The 22,292-nt window shown below is 33.0% G+C and overlaps 5 protein-coding genes across 6 annotated transcripts; 3 read left to right on the top strand and 2 right to left on the bottom strand.

Annotated features, from left to right (window-relative positions):
- Positions 1-7,020: 7,020 nt before the first annotated feature.
- LOC108825947 (uncharacterized protein At5g39865) lies at positions 7,021-8,202 on the top strand. The gene has a single exon (XM_018599314.2). The coding sequence runs from the start codon at positions 7,265-7,267 to the stop codon at positions 8,102-8,104; it is 840 nt and encodes a 279-aa protein (XP_018454816.1). The 5' UTR covers positions 7,021-7,264; the 3' UTR covers positions 8,105-8,202.
- Positions 8,203-10,291: 2,089 nt separating this feature from the next.
- On the bottom strand, positions 10,292-16,065 carry LOC108827472 (ETO1-like protein 2). Its single transcript, XM_018600874.2, has 5 exons — positions 14,002-16,065; positions 13,626-13,917; positions 13,249-13,558; positions 12,897-13,157; positions 10,292-12,336 (listed from the first exon to the last, which is right to left on the bottom strand). The coding sequence occupies exons 1-4, from the start codon at positions 15,930-15,932 to the stop codon at positions 12,904-12,906; spliced, it is 2,787 nt and encodes a 928-aa protein (XP_018456376.1). The 5' UTR covers positions 15,933-16,065; the 3' UTR covers positions 10,292-12,336; positions 12,897-12,903.
- On the top strand, positions 10,513-12,490 carry LOC108827473 (probable inactive receptor-like protein kinase At3g56050). 2 transcript variants are annotated; one of them, XM_018600875.2, is made up of 5 exons: positions 10,513-10,653; positions 10,735-11,193; positions 11,265-11,455; positions 11,525-11,657; positions 11,734-12,490. In XM_018600875.2, exons 1-5 carry the CDS (start codon positions 10,551-10,553, stop codon positions 12,300-12,302), a joined length of 1,455 nt encoding a protein of 484 aa, XP_018456377.2. In that variant the 5' UTR covers positions 10,513-10,550; the 3' UTR covers positions 12,303-12,490. The 2 variants fall into 2 exon arrangements, with proteins under 2 accessions (XP_018456377.2, XP_056851065.1); XM_056995085.1 differs by having other exon boundaries at positions 11,265-11,657.
- Positions 16,066-18,510: 2,445 nt separating the features above from the next.
- LOC108823783 (farnesol kinase, chloroplastic) lies at positions 18,511-20,559 on the top strand. Its single transcript, XM_018597064.2, has 5 exons — positions 18,511-18,884; positions 19,458-19,525; positions 19,607-19,738; positions 19,869-19,984; positions 20,064-20,559. The coding sequence occupies exons 1-5, from the start codon at positions 18,585-18,587 to the stop codon at positions 20,357-20,359; spliced, it is 912 nt and encodes a 303-aa protein (XP_018452566.1). The 5' UTR covers positions 18,511-18,584; the 3' UTR covers positions 20,360-20,559.
- Positions 20,435-21,021, bottom strand: LOC108823784 (uncharacterized). The gene has a single exon (XM_018597066.2). It carries the CDS (start codon positions 20,888-20,890, stop codon positions 20,615-20,617), a length of 276 nt encoding a protein of 91 aa, XP_018452568.1. The 5' UTR covers positions 20,891-21,021; the 3' UTR covers positions 20,435-20,614.
- Positions 21,022-22,292: the final 1,271 nt, after the last annotated feature.

Raw genomic sequence — 22,292 nt, 5'->3', positions numbered from 1 at the left:
ATTTTTTTGAAATAAATCAAAGATTTTATTAAAATTAGACTCAAATAATAACCTTGTTAGTTATATTTTTCTTGGATGGAATAATATATCTTGTAAGATTATGTATAATTTGATATATGTTGTTTTTGATAAAACTAAAAAAATAAAGTGTTGAGAAATTCATAAGATAGTTATACCAAAAACTCATAATTTTCTCCCTATCAATTTGCTTATATTCAGATCAAGCAATATTAATAAATTTAATTTTCATTCCGACATTGTTTGAATTGTTTATTCATTTTTCAGTTAATAATTATAAAATAAAAATAAAAATGATAGTATATGAACAATTTTTGTGATTTTACGTTATACTATGTGATTTTCCCGTGCTCATGCACGTATATAAATATTTATAAAATAAATATACTATAATAGTTGATTGCTATATATTTTAATTAAATTTAATTTATAATTTTATGCATAAATTATATTAATAATATTATATTACTTTAATTGAACATATGATTTTAGATAAGTTATATTTAGTCGATTTAGTTATCATTTAGATATATTTGATTGCATTTATTTCTATAAATTCAACTATAATATTTTTTATTCTAAATATATTAAAAGTTTAATTAATTTTCTTATTTGTATATAGGTTGGTTGTTGTCTTCCTTAATTTTAATATAATCTATTGTTTTAGATAAAGGCTGATTAGTTTATGTTACTAAATTATTTTATGTAATCATCTAAGAAATTAGATAGATATATCAAAATATTTATATTACTTTGAAAATATATATTTTGTATTGTTTTAAATTATGTTTTAAAATAAATAATATTTCTTTTTCTAATATCAAAATTATCTTTCTGAAATTTTGTTTTTATGAAATCACATTATATAAAAATGAATATATTTTCATATAAGAAACAATAGATATAAAGTAAGTATTTTATTACTTCAAAAGTATATTTTATGTTATTTAAAAATATTTTTAAAATAGAATATTACTATCTTGTGAAATTTTCCTTTTTAATGAAATCATATTATATATACATATATTTTCGTTTTTAAATTCAATTTTTAAAATTTATAAATTTTCCTTTTTAATATATATGTTATATGGAAAATTTAAAAAAGGAAACTAAAAATATAGTATTTAAATGTAATATTTTAATTCATTAAAGGTATAAGTGTAATCAGTTATCGTGAGAAATAACGTGAGTGCGATATTTAGGAAATTGATTTCTCAAATTATATTATAGATAAATATATATTTTGTATTGTTTAAAATTATGTTTTAAAATAAATAATATTTCTTTTTCTAATATCAAGATTATCTTTCTGAATTTTGTTTTTATAAAATCACATTATATACAAATATATATTTTCATCTAAGAAACAATAGATATAAAATAAGTACTTATTACTTCAAAATTATAATTTATATTATTTAAAAATATTTCTAAATAGAATACTACTATCTTGTGAAATTTCTTTTTTAATGAAATCATATTATATATACATATATTTTTGTTTTTAAATTTGATTTTTAAAATTTATAAGTTTTCCTTTTTAATATATATGTTATATAGAAAATTTCAAAAAGGAAACTTAAAAAGTAATAGGTATTAAATGTAGTATTAACGTGAGCGCGGCACATAGGAAATTGACTTCTTAAATAATATTATATATATATATATATATTAAAAGCTTATATATTTTCATATTTTATTTATATTGTTTTAGAAAGAATTTTTTTAAAAATAATTAAAGTTCGTTTTATTAAAATATTATATGGTGATATTTTATAAATATTCCTGTTTTATTTATGCGTGTTTTCAAAAATTAAAATAAAATTAAAAAGTTAACTAAAATCTTATTATGAAAAAAGGAAATACATTAATGTTAGTCCTTTGAGAAGTCAGTTTCATACGTGTCGTGATTACGTTAATTTTCATGATGGTTGATTACGGTAATACCTTTAATAAATTAAAAATGTTACATTTAAATAATATTATGAAATTTTTTATTTAGTTTCCTTTTAAAATTTTCCAAATAACAAATATAATAAAAAGGAAAATTTATAAAGTTTACAAAAAAAAAACGAAAATATATGTTTATATAATATGATTTCATTAAAAAGGAAATTTCACAAAATAGAAATATTCCATTTCAAAAATTTTTAAAATAACATAAAATATACTTTTGAAGTAATAAAATATTTCTTTATATCTATATTTTCTTAGATGAAATTTGTATATAATTTGATTTCATAAAAAAATTACACATATAATTTTGATATTTGAAAAATAAATACTATTTATTTTAAATCATAATTTTAAACTATACAAAATATATGTTTTCAAAGTAATAGAAATATTTTTTAAATATCTATCAATTTTCTTAGAAGATTATATAAAATAATTAAGTAACATAAACTGATATATGTTTAATTGACTAAAAATAGTTTATAGTATTATTGAAATGTTTTATTTATTTTTCATATATTTAGTTGACTACAATATCTTCAATTACAGAAAAATCTATAAGTTATATTTTACTTATATAATATGATTTCTAAAATACAAATCACAAAAAATATTTTAAACTGCTTATTTTTAAGGGATATTAAAAAATTAACAATAAACATCTTTTATACATATTATATAGTATAGGTTTTTCTGTCCAAAGCAACTAAATACGACAACAAAAACATTACATAAAAATACAAATTTACAATGTAGAAAATGACAAAAGTATCATGTAGCTTTAACATATAGTCAAAATATGAGATGATATTTAGGACCCGATTGGTAACTATTTCTTAATCGCGGAATTGCGAAAAAAATAGTTAAGCTACGGAAAAAATAATTAAGCTGCGGAAAAATTCAAAATTTGCGAAATGATGAAATTGTTTAATTGATCAAAATATTTTATATGCTATTCACCTTTTATAAGAAAAATAAATATCAATAATAAAACTAATTATTACATAATATCAAAATAACTAATATTTATTAAAATTACTTTAGCTCTTATTATAAATATTTAGTTTATCTTTTAATATGATACTAGGTGTTTTCCTGCACCATGTGCAGTAAAATAATTTTAAAATATTTTTAATAGATAAATATAAATTATATTTAATTTTTATTAATATTATAAATTTTTTTATCAATATTTTAATATAAATTTGATTTAACTGAACATTAAAATTAAGATAAAATTTTTTGTTTATTTTGAATTATATTTAAGAATGTGCATGTATATATTTAAAATTATAATCTTAGGTAGATTTTTCTATCTATTTATTTTAATTAAATATATTAAATAAATATGTAAAATTTCATAATTGTAAAAATTTAAAATCAAACACTATTTATTAAATCTGTAGATATATATAAAAAACTAATGATTTTACGATTTAATTTGATTTTATGATTTAATTTTTATATTTTCTAAACATATGTATATATTTTTGAAATATTTTTAACTTAAATGATATTTCGAAATTTGAAAAGCCATAATTGAATATATTTATTTTAACGATGATTTATGAGTTATTACCATATTTTAAAAAAAAATCCAAAAATATAAATCGACAATAAATATAATATATGATTTATTACCATATTTTAAAAAGTTTACCAAAAATATAAATTAACATTAAATATAATTATTCATGTCATACTAAGCTATAAGACATGTTATCAATTTTAGTAGTCATGTCACAATTATTAATCTAGGTGTTTTCCTGCACCATGTGTAGTGATAAATTTTTTAAAAGTTCAATTTTATATTTTAAAATGTAATTTATTAATATTATATATTTTATTATTTTGAACAATAATTAATATAAATATAATTAATTAAGCATAAAATTAAATGAAAATATTTTTATTTTAAATTATATTTAAGAATATATATATGTATATATATAAAGTTAAAATCTTAAATAAAAAGATTATCTATTTCATTTGGTTAAATGTATTAAATCAACTTGTACAAAATTACTAAAAATCATATAAAATTGTATAGTTATCAAAAATTAAAACTAAATAATATTTATATAATTTGTAGATATCTAAAAGAAACTAATGATATTACGATTTATATTTTTTTTTAAATTCAGAAAATTTAGAAAATTTAGATAATAAAAATTTTATAATTATAAAAGTAAAATTATATAATATTTCGAAATTCAAAATGTTATATTTGAATATATTTATTTTAGTGATGATTTATGAGTTATTATCATATTCTACAAAGTTTACCCAAAATATAAATCAATATTAATGTAATATATGAGTTATTGACATATTTTAAAAGATTTCCAAAAATATATATCAGCATTAAATGTAATTGTCCATGTCATATTTAACCATATGACATGTCATCAATCTTAATAGCCACGTCACAATTTTTTTGTGAAAACGATTGTAGAGAAGACATGTGGCAAATGACTTCTCAAATATAGACTAGGGGATTTAATAATCGATATATTGACATTTCATAATATTATAAAACAAAATATAATATAACTTTTTGTAACATAACTATTTATCATATAAAATTATTGCTATTTATTTAAAATTTTAAAATGGTATTAGCATATAGTTTAGTAATATGAAAGTGTTAAATTTATAATTTTTTCCACCATAATCTACTAAAAATCACTTTTCCACTTAATGAAAATTCTCTTTATATTTCTGTCAGAAAAAATGCAAACTTACGTTTTCACGTTTTTTATCATTTCACAATTTTTCTTGATTGGTAGAATACTTACGGAATCGCGTTAAAAAAAAACTATTCTGCATAGTTACCAATCAAAACCTTAGTTTTGTAGCTACTAAATTCTATCTACGCTTGTAAGTTTTATTTTCAGAAAGTTACATTGTTATTACTAAAGTGCATAAACATTTATCAGAACTAATGTAACTTGTATGTAATCCCTCACATGTAAGAAGAAGCCTCATGGCAGTGCAACCTTCATGGCAGTGCAACCTCTCCTGAAAGCAGGCCTACGCAAATCTATTGGGTCGGGGCAAAGTACCTTGGTGTGGTCTGACCCATGGGTCTCAACGACGCCACCGAGACCAGCCATACCTTGCGGTTCATCTTTCAACCCCTCTCTCTGTGTCAGCGATTTGATATACCAACTTACATATATTTTTTCACTTCTCTATAATATTATTTGAGAAGTCAGTTTCCTATGTGTCGCGCTCACGTTAACTCTCACGATGGTTGATTACATTGATACCCTTAATGAATTAACAATATTACATTTAAATACTATTATTTTTTATTTAGTTTCCTTTTTAATAAATTTCCATAAAACATATATTAAAAAAAAGAAACATACATAAATTTTAAAGATCAAATTTAAAAACGAAAATATATATGTATATATAATATGAGTTCATTAAAAAGGAAATTTCACAACATAGTAATATTTTATTTAAAAACTATTTTAAGTAACATAAAATATACTTTTGAAGTAATAAAATACTTATTTTATATCTATTGTTTCTTATATGAAAAAAAATTATTTGTATATAATGTGATTTTATAAAAGCAAATTTCAGAAAGATAATCTTGATATTAGAAAAAGAAATATTATTTATTTTAAAACATAATTTTAAACAATACAAAATAATAAAAATATTTTGATATATCTATCTAATTTCTTAAATGATTACATTAAATAATTAAGTAACCTAAACTGATAGATGTTTAATTGACTAAAAATAGTTTATAATTAGTATTATTGAATTTTTTTTGTTAACTTTTAATATATTTAGTTTATTATAATATCTTTCAATTCCAGAAAACATATCTATAAATTATATTTTACTTATATAATATGATTTATCAAATACAATCACAATTTTTTACTGTTTATTTTTAAGAGATAATAAAAACTATCATTTTAACAATAAACGTCTTTTGATCAAATAATTATAAAATATTTTAAATAACACTACAATATATACTTTAACGATGTAGATATATTATATTTTTATTATTACAATTATATGGTTTCCTAATATTAATTTTTTTAAAAAATTTATGTTTTTATGTTTTTGGAGTTTAATATAAACATAATCCAAATACCAAAGTAAATATGAATTCTCATTTTTAGATTATATAAAATAAATTTTAGTTTATCTTTCAATAAATCTAAGACATAGAATTATTTAGAATTTATAAGATATTTTATTTATTGTAAATATTGATACGTGTTAATGAGCTTCCAAAAATGTATCAATTACTTATGTATGTAACTCAATATATAAAATATTTTAATTATTGTATATTATATATTAATATCAATTGGATTTTTGCTAAACGGAGTCTGGATACTTAATTTTATTAGTCTGACCACGTAAACATTAAAAATAAGTATATTTCTGTTTGAATTTGAAAGAATATATGTGACTCAGTATACTCAAAATATGAGTGACTCGACTAATCAATCTTATATCTAAAATAATATATTATATTAAAATAAAGAAATACAACAACCAACCTAAATGCATATAATAAAATTAATCAAATTTTAATATATTTAGAATAAAAAGTACTACAGTTGAATTTAGAGAAATAAATGTAATCAAATATACCTAAATGATAACTAAATCGACTATAAAAATCGACTAGATATAACATATCTAAAATCATATGTCTAATTGAAGTATTGTAATATTATTAATATAAATTATGCATAAAAATTTATAAATTAATTTAAAACTAAAGTATATAGCAATCAATTAGTATAGTATATTTATTTTATAAATATTTATATCCGTGCATGAGCACGGGAAAATCACCTAGTTCTTAATATATGTGAAGAATGTCAAAGTGATATTTATTCAGATACGGAGTATTAATACTTAATACTGTATCTTTTTTTAACATGCGAAAAGGTTTAAAACATGAAGGTTTCAAATACAGGTTGAGTAACAATGAACCCTGACGAAAAACATTCTGAATAAAGAGATACACACTACTCTGTATCATTAATTCCTGATTATCTCTTAATATGTGTGTTCAAAGTTCAAACAACAATTTTGGGAAATGAACAAGGCATTAAACAGAGGATACAAACTATAATTAGAATCGACTTCATTCCACCCAGTATATAATTGGTAACGTTAGATATCGCCTCATTCTTTTCACAACCAATCTTGTTTTAACATAACCAACAAACAATACTCTCTCCCTCTAATCCAAAAACTCCATTTCTCTGCAAATCCAAATCCACACAAACCCTAATTAATGTGGCGACCGTGGCGCAAATCGTCGGTTAAGATTCACGACACCTACTCTCCCACCGCTTCCTCCTCCTCCTCCTCCTTCTCTTTCAAAGACATCCACCACCTCTGCACCGACGATTCCTCTTCCTCACCTTCTTCTCCTTATCATTCTTCTTCTTCTTCTCCCTCACATAATCGCGTCTCCAGAGTTTTCCACCGAGTATGCGCCTCGAATCTCATCCTCCGATCCTGGCCATCTCGTCCCTCTAACAACCTCCTCCGCGCAGACTCCGCACCCGTCAATCTACGCCGCAGCAATCCGGAACCAGAATCCAAAAAATCCGAGCCAGATGCTATACGCATCTCGATCCCCGGCGCGGAGAGCAGCATCGTCGTCTACTTCACCAGCCTCCGCGTGGTCCGTCCCACGTTCGAAGACTGCCGAGCCGTCACGGCGATCCTCCGCAGCTTCCCCGTGCGGATCGACGAGCGAGATCTCTCGATGGACGCGTCGTTCGCGGCGGAGCTGGAGCGGATCTTCGAGGAAGAGAGCCAGACGACGAAGCAGCTGCAGCTGCCGCGCGTATTTATCGGCGGACGGTACGTCGGAGGAGCGGAGGAGGTGAAGCAGCTCCACGAGATCGGGGAGCTGAAGAAACTCGTGCAGGAGTTGCCGAGGATCGAGTTGCCGCGTGTGTGTGAGATGTGCGGCGGTCACAGTTTCGTGCCGTGCAATGTCTGTCACGGTAGCAATAAGGTGCATACGGAGAAGGTAGGGTTCAGAGAATGCTCGACTTGCAACGAGAACGGGCTCGTTAGGTGTTCGTCTTGTTCGTTTCCGCATCCCGCGCCTAACTCGTAGATTTTTTTTCTGTTCTTAAAAGTTTTTTGTTCTCGATAATTGGAATAATTAAGAATATTTTTTTTTTATTATATTTCAGAAGTCTCGAGTTTGTAAAATTCGAAATGGAAAGAGAAGAGGTAGCATTAGCTTGTTTTTAGATATTTGTCGGAAAGAAAAATGAAATCATTTTAGATCAGTATCAGTAAGATATGAACGTCATTAGCAGCTAATTATTTTATTTTGTTCTTAAAATATGATTATTTGTTGTCAAAGAGTAATGCAACTCTTGCTATCTTCGAAATTGTTAGATTAGTTTGTTCGTTTATCAGTATTGCGTCCGTTTCATTATTTTTACGGATAGGATCCTGTGCAAGTTTTTGTTTTATGAAAACAAATAAAATAAGGGTGAAATTGTGAAAAGAAGCCTTATTTTTTTTAAAAAAAATCTCTAATTACTACAAGAAACTTTGCAAAAAAGTTTTGGATCTACTAGTGTAAATGTTCTTTTTAACACATGCTTAAAAATGGCAATTGATGTGTTACTACGACGTGCAATTCGTATATTTGTTAGTGTACGTACAATTGGTTTACATTGATTAATCGCAAATCATTGATTTGTGTTGCTTAGAAGTTCAACGAATTAAGAGTTTAAATTCTGCTCTCCGTGATTAGTTGCTAGATGCTGCAATTGATAAACAACAATCATGTGATCTTATTAGGTTATGGTCGCATGTCAGTCACTTCTAAAACGAACAAGGCCCTACTAAAATGTGGTTAGGAAGAAAATAATGGCTCAGATTGGTGGATTGTTATTTTAGCACCCCCAAAAAAAAAGATGCTTACTGCAAAAAATAGTAAAAAGAAAATAATAAACCTTGCAAATGTAGCAAAGATAAAATCACAGATTTGAAAACACATTTCTGGCTTAGCACATTCATTAGGACGTCTTGTTCCATTTATTATAATAACAATTTATAATCATACATGAATGATCGTCTTTTTTTTTTTTTAATCAAACAACAGTTTTATAAATCATTACTCTCCATAGCTGGAGAGATTGTTTACATCAAGCAATAACAAGGCCAAACCGGCGAAAACATCCGCTGCTATCATAGCAAAACTGAGCAATGATATACACCACCATAAGATAGGAGCAAACATAACACATAAACAACACCTAATGTCGCTGAGCAGTCCTCGAAACTCAACGCCAATCGTGCTAAGAAGTGAAATGAGGCTTTGGGAATTAGAGAGCACAAGTACTGGTCTAACGCCCGAGATTGAATCCGCAACAGAAGCAGATTTAACAATCAGAAATTCGGCATCACAAAGACACAAACAGAGGTGACAACACACCAAATGGATAAGCCTTTTAACAGAACAAACATGGAAGCATACATAATCTTGGGCACACTGCTCCCTGCAACACAACCACTCAAACCGAATGGAACATGTGGGAGACAATCATATTTCACAAAGGATGAACAACCCAGAACCACTGAAAAGATAGAAAGAACAAGTGTTTCCTTGCAAGTCTGCCACAAGCGATGAAGAAACAAGTTTATACTATCATTTACTGTGAAACCAGAAAATAAACTGCATACTGCAGAGAGTCGCACAGAGGCGAGCGTGCCGTAACGAGGCACAAGACAACACTCAAGGGAGATCATCGAAGCAAGCAAGATACAAACATAAAGTTTCGAATCTATAACCTGCAAAGAGTGGTATCGGTCATTTAAAAAAAAAAGACATTTGTGGTTCATTCATGTGAAATAATTGTCCATGAAGTTGTGTTCACATGAGGTTGTGTTGGGAATGGCTTGCATAATTGTATTTTAGTGAAGAAAAAAATAAACAGTGAGGAAAATCAGATTATTTTGTTAATGTTAGAGTTTAATTAAAATCTCTATCGGGATAGAATGTTGGATCATGAAACTAATATTTACACTGGATATGAGTCTTTTCTTTCTTTCTTTTACGTCAGCTGATATGTAATACCTATTGGCTCCTAACGCTTAGTTCCAAACATGCTTCTTCTATCTTTGATCAACAAAGCAAGCATACCAGTTACATACTGTGGATTTTAGCCAGAAAGAAGTCTCTGTTAGAAAGGGGGTCAAGATAACAAGTAGCCGTACTTAAGATATCCCCTAGTACAAGTTATACCACAAAACCCATCAACTTGATTTGGCCACCGCAACAAGATTTAACAAAAAAGAGACTAAAAATCCAGTAAAAGGAAACCTAGATACATTTACGACATAGACTAAATAGAGGTACACGACATAAGAACCATACAAGTCAACAAGTTTCATGATTGGAATAAATAAGAGATAAAAATTAAAAAAGGTTGAAAGAGTAGCAACCGTTGATTAGTCTTCCTTGTCCCTGAGAGACGACTTCAATCTTCAACTGCTCCTCTTATTCCTTCTTCTTTCAGGAAGAAAGAGCGCACAGAAGCTAAATGAAACCTCCTATGAGTTCTCATGGATGGTGGAGATTCAATCTCCGAACAGCATTCTCCATCATCTTCCTCACCTTTCTTCCTCTGAATCTCAAAACTCAAGGTACTTTCTTCCATCCTCATCTCTCTCTACAATCTTTTGTGTGTGTCTTTGGATTATGATAGCTCATTTCTAAAATTGCAGAAGTCTTTGATCCTTGTCAAGATCACTTATTGATCCAATCCGAAGCTTCTTGGAACCGTCGCAGCTTGGTAGAGACACCACCTCTTCCGGGAAAAGGTCCTGCTGTGGGTGCCTCCCCTCCATCTCCTGATCTAGCACTTGCAGGCTCCACAAAACCGGTTCCAGCACCAGAAACTCGAACACCAGTAGGTGGAGATGGAACCCCGAGCCCTCCTCCTAGTAGTGTTAGGACAGCAGAAACTCCAAACCCACCTTCTGATCCTCCTCAACTTCTGTCTCCACCTCCACGTCCCCCTCCAAGTACTAAAAAGACTCCCGTTTCTATGATCGTGGGCATAGTTGTTGGAGTATTCACAGTCTCAGTGGCATTAATCATCTTCTTTCTTATCCACACCCGAAAAATCCCAATCAAGCCTTGGACCAACAACAGTGGCCAGCTCCAAGATGCTCTTATCACAGGCAACACACACACACACACTCTTCATTCTTCTCTCTTCATTCTCTGACTCTATAGTTTTGCACTTCCGCAGATGTTCCTAGGCTGCAGCTGTCAGAGCTACAAGCAGCATGTGAAGATTTCAGTAACATCATTGGCTCTTTCTCAGACGGCACCATCTATAAAGGGACTTTATCCACTGGTGCTGAGATTGCCGCTGTCTCCATCGCGGATGGCTCTCGTGCAAACTGGTCTAACGATATGGAAGCACAGCTGCTACAAAAGGTATCAGAAGAACCTGGTTTATCCTTTGTTTTTGAACACTGGAAAAATGATTCGTCTCTGTTTCTGCAGATTCGTAAGTTAGCAAAAGCAGACCACAAGAATTTCTTGAATGTGATTGGGTATTGCCATGAGAACGAGCCCTTCCACAGAATGCTTGTTTTCGAATACGCCCCTAATGGATCGCTCTCCGAGCATCTTCACTGTAAGTACTCCCATCTCAGCAACAACTCTTTTAACTTCAACACAATCCAATTTGCTAAACTGTTCTTTCATGGAAGCTCAACATACGGAGCACTTAGACTGGCCTACCAGACTCAGAATCGCCATGGGGACAGCTTACTGTCTAGACCACATGCACAATCTCAACCCACCCATCTTGCACACCAGTCTTGACTCATCTTGCATCTACTTGACCGAAGACAACGCCGCCAAAGTCTCAGACTTCTCAGTCCTCAACTTCATCTCTCCCTCCAAAGAATCCTCCTCGAGTAAGAACCTTTTAGAACACTCAACGCTTGAACCCCAGACCAACGTCTTGAACTTTGGCGCCCTCGTGTTTGAAATCATTACGGGAAGGCTCCCAGACCCTGATTCCTTGTTTCTTGAACCCAAGAAGGCGAGAGATCTTGTGGACCCGGCTTTGAAAACGTTTCAGGAGGATGTTGCTGAGAGGTTGTTGGAAGTGGTTAGGCAGTGTATGAATCCTTACTCGGCTCAACGGCCGACAATGAGAAAGGTTGTGGTGAAGTTGAGAGAGATCACCGGAATAGCAGCTGATGCAGCACTGCCTAGGTTATCTCCACGTTGGTGGACCGAGATGGAGATCATAACCACAGATGGAAACTAAAGAGAATGGAGCCCTCCTTTAGGGGTCCCCTCCCCTGTAGATACACAAACGTCACCGTGAAAAGATGATAAATATTTTTCCTTTGCATTAAAAAGACTAAACACTGTATATATATGAAAAGATACAGATAGAAACAATATGGTAAGATCAATAATGGCAGTTACTTTGGCCTGCGGGTTTTAACCGAACCGAAATTTTGGTTAATCAGTTAATTCGGTATTGAGTTTGGTTCCATTCGGCAGGTTTATAAAAAAACTTTTCGGTTCGGTTTGGTAATCGGTTAGTTTGGCTTTTAAAAAAAAAGTTGCTTATCGGATTTCAAACCGAACTAACCAAGTTAACCAAACAAACCAAAACTACGCTAATTTTAATCAAATTTGTAACCAAAATATAAACAAAACCAAAAACCTTGGTTAGTTTCGGTAAAAAAATTCAAAACCGAACTACCCGAATCCCGAACCAAACTTTTTCCGGTTAAATTTGGCGAGATTTTGGTCAAACCGAACTATCCGAAGCAGCAGGCCTACTCTACAGCGCATTAACGTATAAAGTAGGAAAAAAAAAGAGTAAAACTATCTTGGTGTGGGTTGATACCTTAGAACTAATCTAAGCCAACAATGGTGGTGTTGTCAGCAGAAGAAGCTTGATCCTTGGATCTGCTGTAGAGATGAAGCGTCTCGGTGTGGTTAGGGTCCAAACAGAGAGCAGCTTCGCAGTCTTGAGCAGCCAATGAAAGCTTTCCCGTGGCCTCGTGGAACGCTGCTCTGAGATGCAGCGTTTGCAGTTCCGGTCTGAAAGCTATGGCCTTAGACAGCTCTTCCACTGCTTCTGTCTCTCTCTGATCATCCATCAGTACTGCCACCACACAGACAATCTATTCTTTTAAACTACTAGAATTCAACAGATTTAAGTTAACAAAGGCAACGTGAATAAGAGTTTGGTTTACCAGCAGCTCGGTATCTGTAAGGATAGGTTCTCAGAGGGTCAAGCGTTGTGGCCATGTCGAGATCCTCTTTGGCTTTCTCACGTTCACAGTACTCAGACCTTTTCTCGTATGCAGCTGCTTTGCTAAACGCCTTGTCAATCAGCTTTGTCATCTCCTCACAAGCTTCTTTACGTTGGTTCTTGAGGAAGTAAACTCTCGCAAGCCCTTGATGTGCACGTGTGTGTTTGATCTCTAGAGCGTTCTTGTATGCAGTTTCAGCTTGATCTAGCATCATACAGTCGATGTAGACACTCCCGAGGTTGTTCAAAGCCTGAAGAAATATCATAACAAAAATGAGAAAACAATAAATTTAAAAAATAATTGAAAATGGTGGTAACCTGTCCTTTGCGTAGCCCATCCGAAGGACACTTGAGAGCTTCCTCAAGAACCTGAGCAACACAAGCGCTCTCGTCCGGGTCGAGATTCTTGTCAGCTAGAACATAGGCTTTGAGGAAAAATGCTTCAAAGGAGCGTTGAATGGAGATTGCCTTCTCAGCTTTAGTAAGAGCTTCCTCCACATAACTCATGTCGTATAAAAGCCAACCCTCGTAAACCAACTTCTCCGCCTCACAAGCAGCCAAGTTCCACGCCATTCTCAAGCACCTCATCGCTGCTCCTTGACAATTCAATCTAACACAAAGTACCTCTTTTGTCAACTACTGAAAAATTCATAACCTGAGAAACAAATAAAAAAAAAAGAAGATTTTTTCTTACCTTAGGAGAAGAAGAGATTGCCTAAACCTCAAGAAGTTTTTGCTAGGATCATTCTGAAGCATCTGATGAACAACACCTAAGGATCCAACATCATCCACAGCTGACCATCTATCGTAAAGCCTCACCCAGCATTCAGCTTCACTACATTGCGTGGTCAGAGCCTCCACCAAATCATCTCCCATCCTCCCACCAAACACAGCATACTTGGGCTCTAAACACAGCACTCCTCTTATATCTCTCAAACAACTCTCACGGTCACCAACCGCTAAAAACAGCCAAGCCCTCAGTTCAAGAACATCCGGAGTAAGCTTGAACTGAATCAATCTATCAACCTCCTCGAACGCTTCTTTGACCTGCTTCCTTTCGAACTTCATCACGGCTCTGTACTTGTAAGGAAACGTCAGCGTCGGGTCAAGCTCGGTGGCGGTTTCAAGGTCTTTTAGTTTCTCTGCTTCCCCGACGACGTTGTAAAGAGACCTCTCCTGGTACATCCATCCATGCTGCGGCTTGTGCTTAGAGATGAGATAGTTCATGAGCTTGTACGCCGAGTACCTCTTCCCTTGTTTATACTCAGTTCTTGATACCCCAGCCAATGAGTAGACGTGTCCTAAGCTTGAAGCTAATCTGAAATGGAACTGAGCCGCCTTGTAATCCTTCCTCTCGAACAGAACACATCCCATCTGATGCAAGGCCACAGCCTTCTGCCAGTTCGTGCGAGCAAACTCTCGAGTCCTCTCTAGCAACACCAGCATAGCCTCACTCGTCAGCCTCTCCTCCATCCCTACTTGGCTGAGCAAGTAGTACACCATGAACAAACACTCCGAACCAAGACAAGCCAACCCTTCTTTTGCCTCGGAACCGCAGAAGAATCTCATCACTCTAGAGTCGTGTAGACACCGAGGAAGCTCTCTCAGAAACACCTGCAAGCAAGCAGACAAGAGAAGCTCCCTACGCTCCTCCAACGCGTACTCCACAAAGGTCAAAGCTTTATCAAGATCAGTAACAGACGAAGCCAAGCGAGACTCGCAAGCAGACTTCAGCTCGTCGCAACAGAACTTGCTGGCCAAACCAAGCAGCTCAAAGACGGTTTCAACTCGAAACAAATCAACTCTTTTAATCCTACTGTATATGTTCAACGCCACCATGGCTTCAACCGAGACTCCATTCTCCGAGAAATCGATCTCGGAAGCTCTCGATTCCACGAAAGAACCATACAGCATAGCCTCGAAAGGACGCGAAAGCGCAGCTATTCTTGACCTAACACACATAGCCTTCTCTAAACCAACACAGAAGGAGAAGTCACTATCCTCGTCTAGACCCGCCATAGAGACTTTAATAATCTCATCTTCCTCGTGACAGTTACAATGCTCCTCGTTGACTAGATTCAAATCACAGCCGTGAATTAGACTAGTCTTCGGACATTCGATAGCAAAGCCGTTACAATCCATAGACTCAACTCCGAGAAGTTCATGCTCCCTCCTCTCGAATCTCAACCAAGCGGATAAAACCACCTTGCAAGGGACATCAACAGCGTGTCTCCTGGCGTTGAGCAAACACCTGCGCGAGAGCTTGGCGTCGCCGAGGCTGCGGAGAATGGTGTACTGCTCGAGGTAGAGCAGGGAGGTCTCGGACTCGGAGGAGCTTGACTCGATTCTTCTGTAGAGATTGGATAAGGACTCGACCAGGTCGAGGGGTTTGAGGTGAGAGTCGAGAGGAGGCTCGAGGAGGTCTGTGGTGGGGAAGCCGTGAGGGAGAAGGGAGCGAGAGAAGGATTTGGAGGTTGATTTGGGATGGTTTCTTAGGAAGTTCAGTCGAGGGCTGTTGCTGATGCCGCTGCCATTGGTGCTTGTGGAAGGAGAGTCTTGTGATGATGAGGTGAAGGCGTGGATTTGTGTGCTCTTGAACCTCTCGAATAGCTTTAGATTGCGCATTTTTTTTTGAATCGGAACAGAGAGATTTGGAGAGAAGGGGTTGAAAGAAGAGAGGCTACAGAGGAAGTAAAATGGAGAGAGGGAGAGGGAGGCTCTCTACACGATGGAGAGTGTGATTCGTTTAAAAAGAGGAAAAAAAAAGGTCAAAACTTTATTCTTGAGGAAAAAAAAACAGAACAGTTTGCGAACTCCACTGACTAGTTGGTGGTGGTGGTTCCTAATAGGTGCGATACGAACCAGACCACTTACCTTTTATTTTGTTTATAAAATGATGCTCATGTAATACTATTAGTTATTACCGAAAATAATATTAATCACTATACAAGTTTAAAGAGATTGTGTATATATATAATTATATATTCATGGTAAGATGGTTGGATCGTTTTAGTTATTGATTAAAATAAGCCTCTCCTGAATATTCAACGACATGGTTCATGTGATGCCAAATTTGGTTTGTTAGCTAGTTATGTGGTCCTTATCGGTTATCTCTCCTATATTCGTATAAAATCAATTCAACCCGTTTGAATAATCAACGAGACGATTGGTTAGGTTAGTTGCGGTTTAGATGGCAAGCAAATAAAGTGGTCTTGGTCTCTTGGAGATTTGGATTAATGTACTTAACCCGTACCATACAAAAACACAATTTAGAAAAGTAATTTAAACTTTTAATATATATTCTTACTGATCAATGAGCTAATAGGTGGTCACAGATCGGATAGTACCATATTTTCAGTATTTGTGATTTGTTTCGTAATTCACGGATATTTGATTTTTTAATTTATTTTATTTCAGAAAAATACAGATATCTAGTTTTCTGGATATCCAAAAAATTTATAGATATTAGCGTATATTTACAGATATCTTATTTGTTTTGTTTAATACAAGTAAATGTAGAAAAATTATTTTGTAGTACTTTTTCCATAATATAAAATATCAAATAAAATTAATGAAAGGTCTAATAGATTTCTAAATTTAATAAAAGTTTCTTACAAAACAAAAAATTATAGGAAAAATGTAATTTTCTATAAATATCTTTTTATTATTTTCTTAACTTAATATTTTATCAATAATTTTTATAAATAAATCGACAAAATTATATGTTAATTATGTAAGTATATATTTAGAACTTTATATATAATTAGAGATATATTTTTTTTAGTATTTGTGATTTGCTTTGTGCTTAACGAATATTAATTTTTAATATTTGTTATGCTTCAGAGACTTATAAATATCTAGATTTTTTGGATCAATTCAAAACAAATGACGAAACGAAACAAATTTAATGGATAAAATGTCTAAGCTTTATTTGTGAATATGGTTCTTACTCATTAACCTGAGTGTGTTCGTTTGTGTTTACAAAAGAAAAAAAACACTTTTTTCATAAATACTTTATGAAGTTTTGTAGTTTTAGGTTATTAGTTAGACTTTTAGTCGCTAACATGGATTTGGACCAACAAATCTCATCAAACGATTATAAAACATGAAAACTAAAAAAAAGTAGGAAAAACTACAAAACCATTTCTGATGGTATTTGCTCGCACACCTGGAAAACACATGCAATTGTACTTTCGAAAGATATACATGAACAGCAAAATAATTGAAGGATCATTTTCTTGTCAACAGCTAAATAATTGAGGATTAGTTTGGCATTATTTGACAAATATAATAAAAAAACTGGTTTCAGCCACACACACACACATAATTTATTTATATATGAAAATAATATATTGTTTTTGTTTAGAATAGTTGTAAAAATGAATAATTAACAAGGCAACGCAAGAAGAGTTGTGTGGTCATGTGTCTCGGCAACCCATGTGAGGGGAATCTGAATCACTTTTCTATGCTTTTCAAAATTATATGCGACTTTGAAAGGATGATAACGAATCGTGTCATAGCTGAATTATTAGTTCTGATTTTTTTCTTTCTTTAACATTTGTCCCCCAAAAAAAGATCATGAAAAATGATTTGATGAAAAAGATTCATGAAGGTTTGATTTTTCTGACTCTGTCTACTAAACAGGCTCACTTATTAGCAAAACATAAGCCCAAAATAGGTTCTATCGTAACATATTGAGTCGGACAAGCAGGTATAAACTCGAGGAAGCAAAAAGACTGATATTCTTTTCCGCTCTGACATTCTCACGCGATTAGTTACATTAAGCCGGACCGGAATCTTAATGGTCTGATAAAACAAAGCCCACTATTACATGGGCTTAAAGGAAAGCTGGCTGGTTTACAAAAGAAAATCTGGACCTTTATAGAAAGAGATCAAGAATATGACTTTCCAAAGGAAGATGAGATTTTATTCAACTAATCAGATAAGAAACAAAAGAAAAACTACATTTACCAGTACGAGGAGGCTGAAGAAGAAGAGGATAAGTTGCTCTGCAATTTTTCGTTGAATTACCAACTTCTATTTCTTCAAAAATTAAACGCAGTAAAAAAAACGTAAGATTCACATGGAAGGAAAAACGAATGTCAAAGCAACAACTACCACCAAGCCAAAGCAAAGTAACAAACAGTATCAATCCGATTGTCAAAAGAAATAATAAAAAAAAAAAAAATCTAAAAATCAATAATTAAAAATATTTGATCTTGATGAAAGGTTGTTTGGTCGTTGGGGGAGGGGATATAAGATTAGCAGAGAGAAAAAATGACTGCAACTAAGAGCATCTCCTCCCTTCTCCTTGTTGACTCTTCTTCTTCTTGCTTCGTCCCTCCGGTTCCACGATTCCTGACTCTTCGAATCGCGCCTACAACTACCCTAAGACCAACAACCACCACGCTCCGCAGGTCTCCTCCTCCTCAGAGGAGTCTACCGTCTGCACTGGCAGTCATGTTTCCGGACAATTCGGTCCTGTCGGACGTGTGCGCGTCGGGGATCACCAGCGTCGTGGCGGTCTCTTGCCTCGGGTTCTGGGGAGAGATTGGCAAGCGCGGCATCTTTGAACAGGTTCCCAATCATAAAATTAAATTCAATTATATACGTAAGAGAATATTATATTATAGTATTTTGATTTTCATATACTACTGTTCTGTTCCTGGTAGAAGAAAGCCTGTGTAGTTTGTCTTTGGTGCTGTATCGAGTAATGGCATTAATTGCCAGAATAAAAAAAATTATAATGTGAAAGGATACGCATTTGGGTAGAATGCCACTGATAGACTTGCAGTGAGGAGAAAAGGAAACTAACCCTAAATCTGGTAACTTAGTAGTCTGAAAAAAAGTTCTCTACTGCTCAGAAACCAAATCGAGATGGTACTTTTTAAAAAAAAAAATTCTTAGGTTTTAATTGTTTTTTTCTACACTTATTTCTTTGATATAAACATGTGTGGATTTGGCTACTGGAGGTATATATAGTTTCTTTGAACTCATTGTAATCAAGAAATAACCCAAAAAAACATTTTACTATGTAACAGCCATAGTTTCTCTGATAGAGGACTACCAGAGTGTGGAATTGGTTTAGCTAGCCTAGCATATGTGAGGAGACTAACCTACTTATAATCATTGCCTTGTTGTCTTCTTCAGAAACTTATCAGGAAGCTTGTGCACATCAATATTGGTCTTGTTTTTATGCTTTGCTGGCCACTCTTCAGGTATTATTATGGATTTTAAAAAGGATTGATTTTGACTAATTAACTTGGCACCATTTAACTTCAATACCAAATTATTTTCAGTTCTGGACCCCAAGGAGCGCTTTTCGCTTCTCTTGTACCTGGACTCAATATATTAAGGATGCTCCTCCTTGGTCTTGGAGTCTACCAAGACGAAGGTACCATCAAGTCTATGAGCAGACACGGTGATCGCAGGTATACCTCCCTTTTTTTTCCTTCTAAAATACCTCTTACCTACTTACTTAGTCATTTTTGTTCCTGAGTGTAAATATCATCACACTCGTTGTCACTTCACAAAGTTTCTCTAGTTTGCTTTCTTCATCAGGGAACTCCTTAAGGGACCGCTTTATTACGCACTCTCTATCACATCCGCCTGTTTCTTCTACTGGAAAACATCCCCCATCGCTATCGCAGTGATATGCAACCTCTGCGCTGGAGATGGTACGCTCAGTTAGCTTTTGGTTTGATACAATTATATTAGCAAATTTTGTATTGGATGATGAATCTTGTACACTTCTAGGTATGGCTGACATTGTTGGGAGGCGGCTCGGAACAGAGAAGCTCCCTTACAACAGAAACAAATCAGTAGCTGGTAGCATTGGTATGGCAATCGCAGGGTTCTTAGCATCTGTTGGTTATATGTACTACTTTGCTTCATTTGGCTACATGGAGAATAGCGGGTGGGATCTGATTCTTCGCTTCCTAATCATCTCTATAGCATCTGCTCTTATAGAATCACTACCGATAAGCACCGACATAGACGACAATCTCACCATTCCCTTAACCTCTGCCTTGGTCGGTACTCTACTCTTCTAATACAGAGTCGTCCAGCTTGATTACCTCTCTATGCAGTAAAAAAAAAAGAACTAAAAGTTCTTGTATATGTACTAGTTAGTGAAAAGACATCAAATTGTTGATGTTGTCCAGGATCTTATTTGTCGGCTGCAATTGCAGTTTGGTACAATGTTGTAATGTAGTGAAGAGATATAGTGTACTACTAACATACGCTTCTACAATTTTTTTTGGTTAACTAGAAACTCACTACATGCTTGTTTCTTGTTTGGCCTGTGGCTACTTCGAAATAGAATGTTTGCTTACTACTATAACAGGGACAGGTGCTGACTTGACTCTTCCGCTCCATGAAGCGTCTTCTTCAGACAGGTCGGAGTTGTAAGCGTAACGACGCTTAAGACAAGGAAGCAAGGCGAGGAACAAGAGGAAAGCAGCGAAGCTTACCACAAGAACCATCATCAAGATCTCACCATGCATCGCGTAGTGTTTGTCTCTTGTGAAGAGAACTCGCTCGCCGTCTTCAGGGCTCAAGGCTTCCACCGTTGAAGTTACCATTACAGGTTTATCTCCAAGATATTCTCGGCTCCTTTTGGTACCTTTCTTGTATGTATTGGGAGTTTTTTGTGTTTCCTCTCTGAGATAGATATTCAACTTGGGAGAATATTTTAATCAAAATGTCACCACAGAAGAAGATAAAAAAGTTTAAATATAATATTGTTGAAGATAATTAGAAGATGGATTTTTGCATAAAGATTTGGTGTAGATAGTGACGTTCTACGTCCTTTTACATTGAAAATCCTTGTCGTCTGGCTCCTATCACTATGCTCAGTGACCTTCCCGGAAACTTCCTCAAGAGAGACTCCCGTGTCTTACATTCTTTGCTTCTTCTTCTACCTTTCTCCTAGGCCTGTGCATATCAAGTCTTCGGGTTAGGTTCGAGCTGGGATCCACGGATTTGAATCTAACTACATACTTGAATTTGTCAAGTTCCTATAGATTTAGACCTATAATTAAAATAGCTATAAAATACATGTAATTTTAGGATATGTATATAAGGTTGGATCGGTTGAAATATTTAAACACCCCCCAAAAAAACTAAAATATCTGATCCTATCAAAATTTAGTGAAATATGTCATACAAATTTACTTTTTGTAAAATAACTAAAATAAATTATTAATAATTAAAATAACAATTTTAAACTCTAAATTTTATATTACTTGAAAATACTACAAAAATAATAATGAAAATTACAGACAAAAATAAATTGCAACTAAATCATCATGAATTAAAATATAGAAATAGAACACTTAGAACATAGTTTGGGATATGTCTGTCTATATTAGTTCTTTTCGGATCGAATCTATTCAAATTTATTCGGATCAATTCTTTTCAGTTTTGGTTCTTTTAAGTTGAGGAATTTTAAGTACTTGTAGTTTTTTTTGTTCAATTTTAAATCGGTTGGAGTTAGGATTTTTGAGTCCACGTAAATTACAAATGCTTACTTTCTCCAATTAAAAAAAACAAAATTTGATTACTATTTTATTTATTCCATTTAAATTGATATTTATCAACCAATCTCCGAAAAGAAAAGAAAACGTTGTATACATGTCTCTATTGATTTGAATGATTCTGAAATAGACATTTGAGTAAAAAGATAGCAAAATGCAGAGTATGTACGCCAAACCAACACGAAGATTTGAATGGGCCTAAATATGGGAGTTATGTATAGTTCTAGCCCAAAAGTAAGTAGCTTTTTCTTTTTTTTGAACAACTGCCCAAAAGTAAGTAGCTAAGGTTTATAACGTAGCTATAAGCTATGTCACTATTTTCACAGCCTTGCCAAGTTGCCATCTCAATCAATAAACTGAGATGAAATAATTATTTTGGGTATCTATACACTATATAGTACATGCACCATCATATTAAAATTGCATACTAATATCTGAGCAAAACTGT

This window comes from Raphanus sativus, chromosome 9 (assembly GCF_000801105.2).
Source record: "Raphanus sativus cultivar WK10039 chromosome 9, ASM80110v3, whole genome shotgun sequence".
Taxonomy (NCBI): domain Eukaryota; kingdom Viridiplantae; phylum Streptophyta; class Magnoliopsida; order Brassicales; family Brassicaceae; genus Raphanus; species Raphanus sativus.
This window is presented reverse-complemented; position numbering and strand designations above follow the sequence as displayed.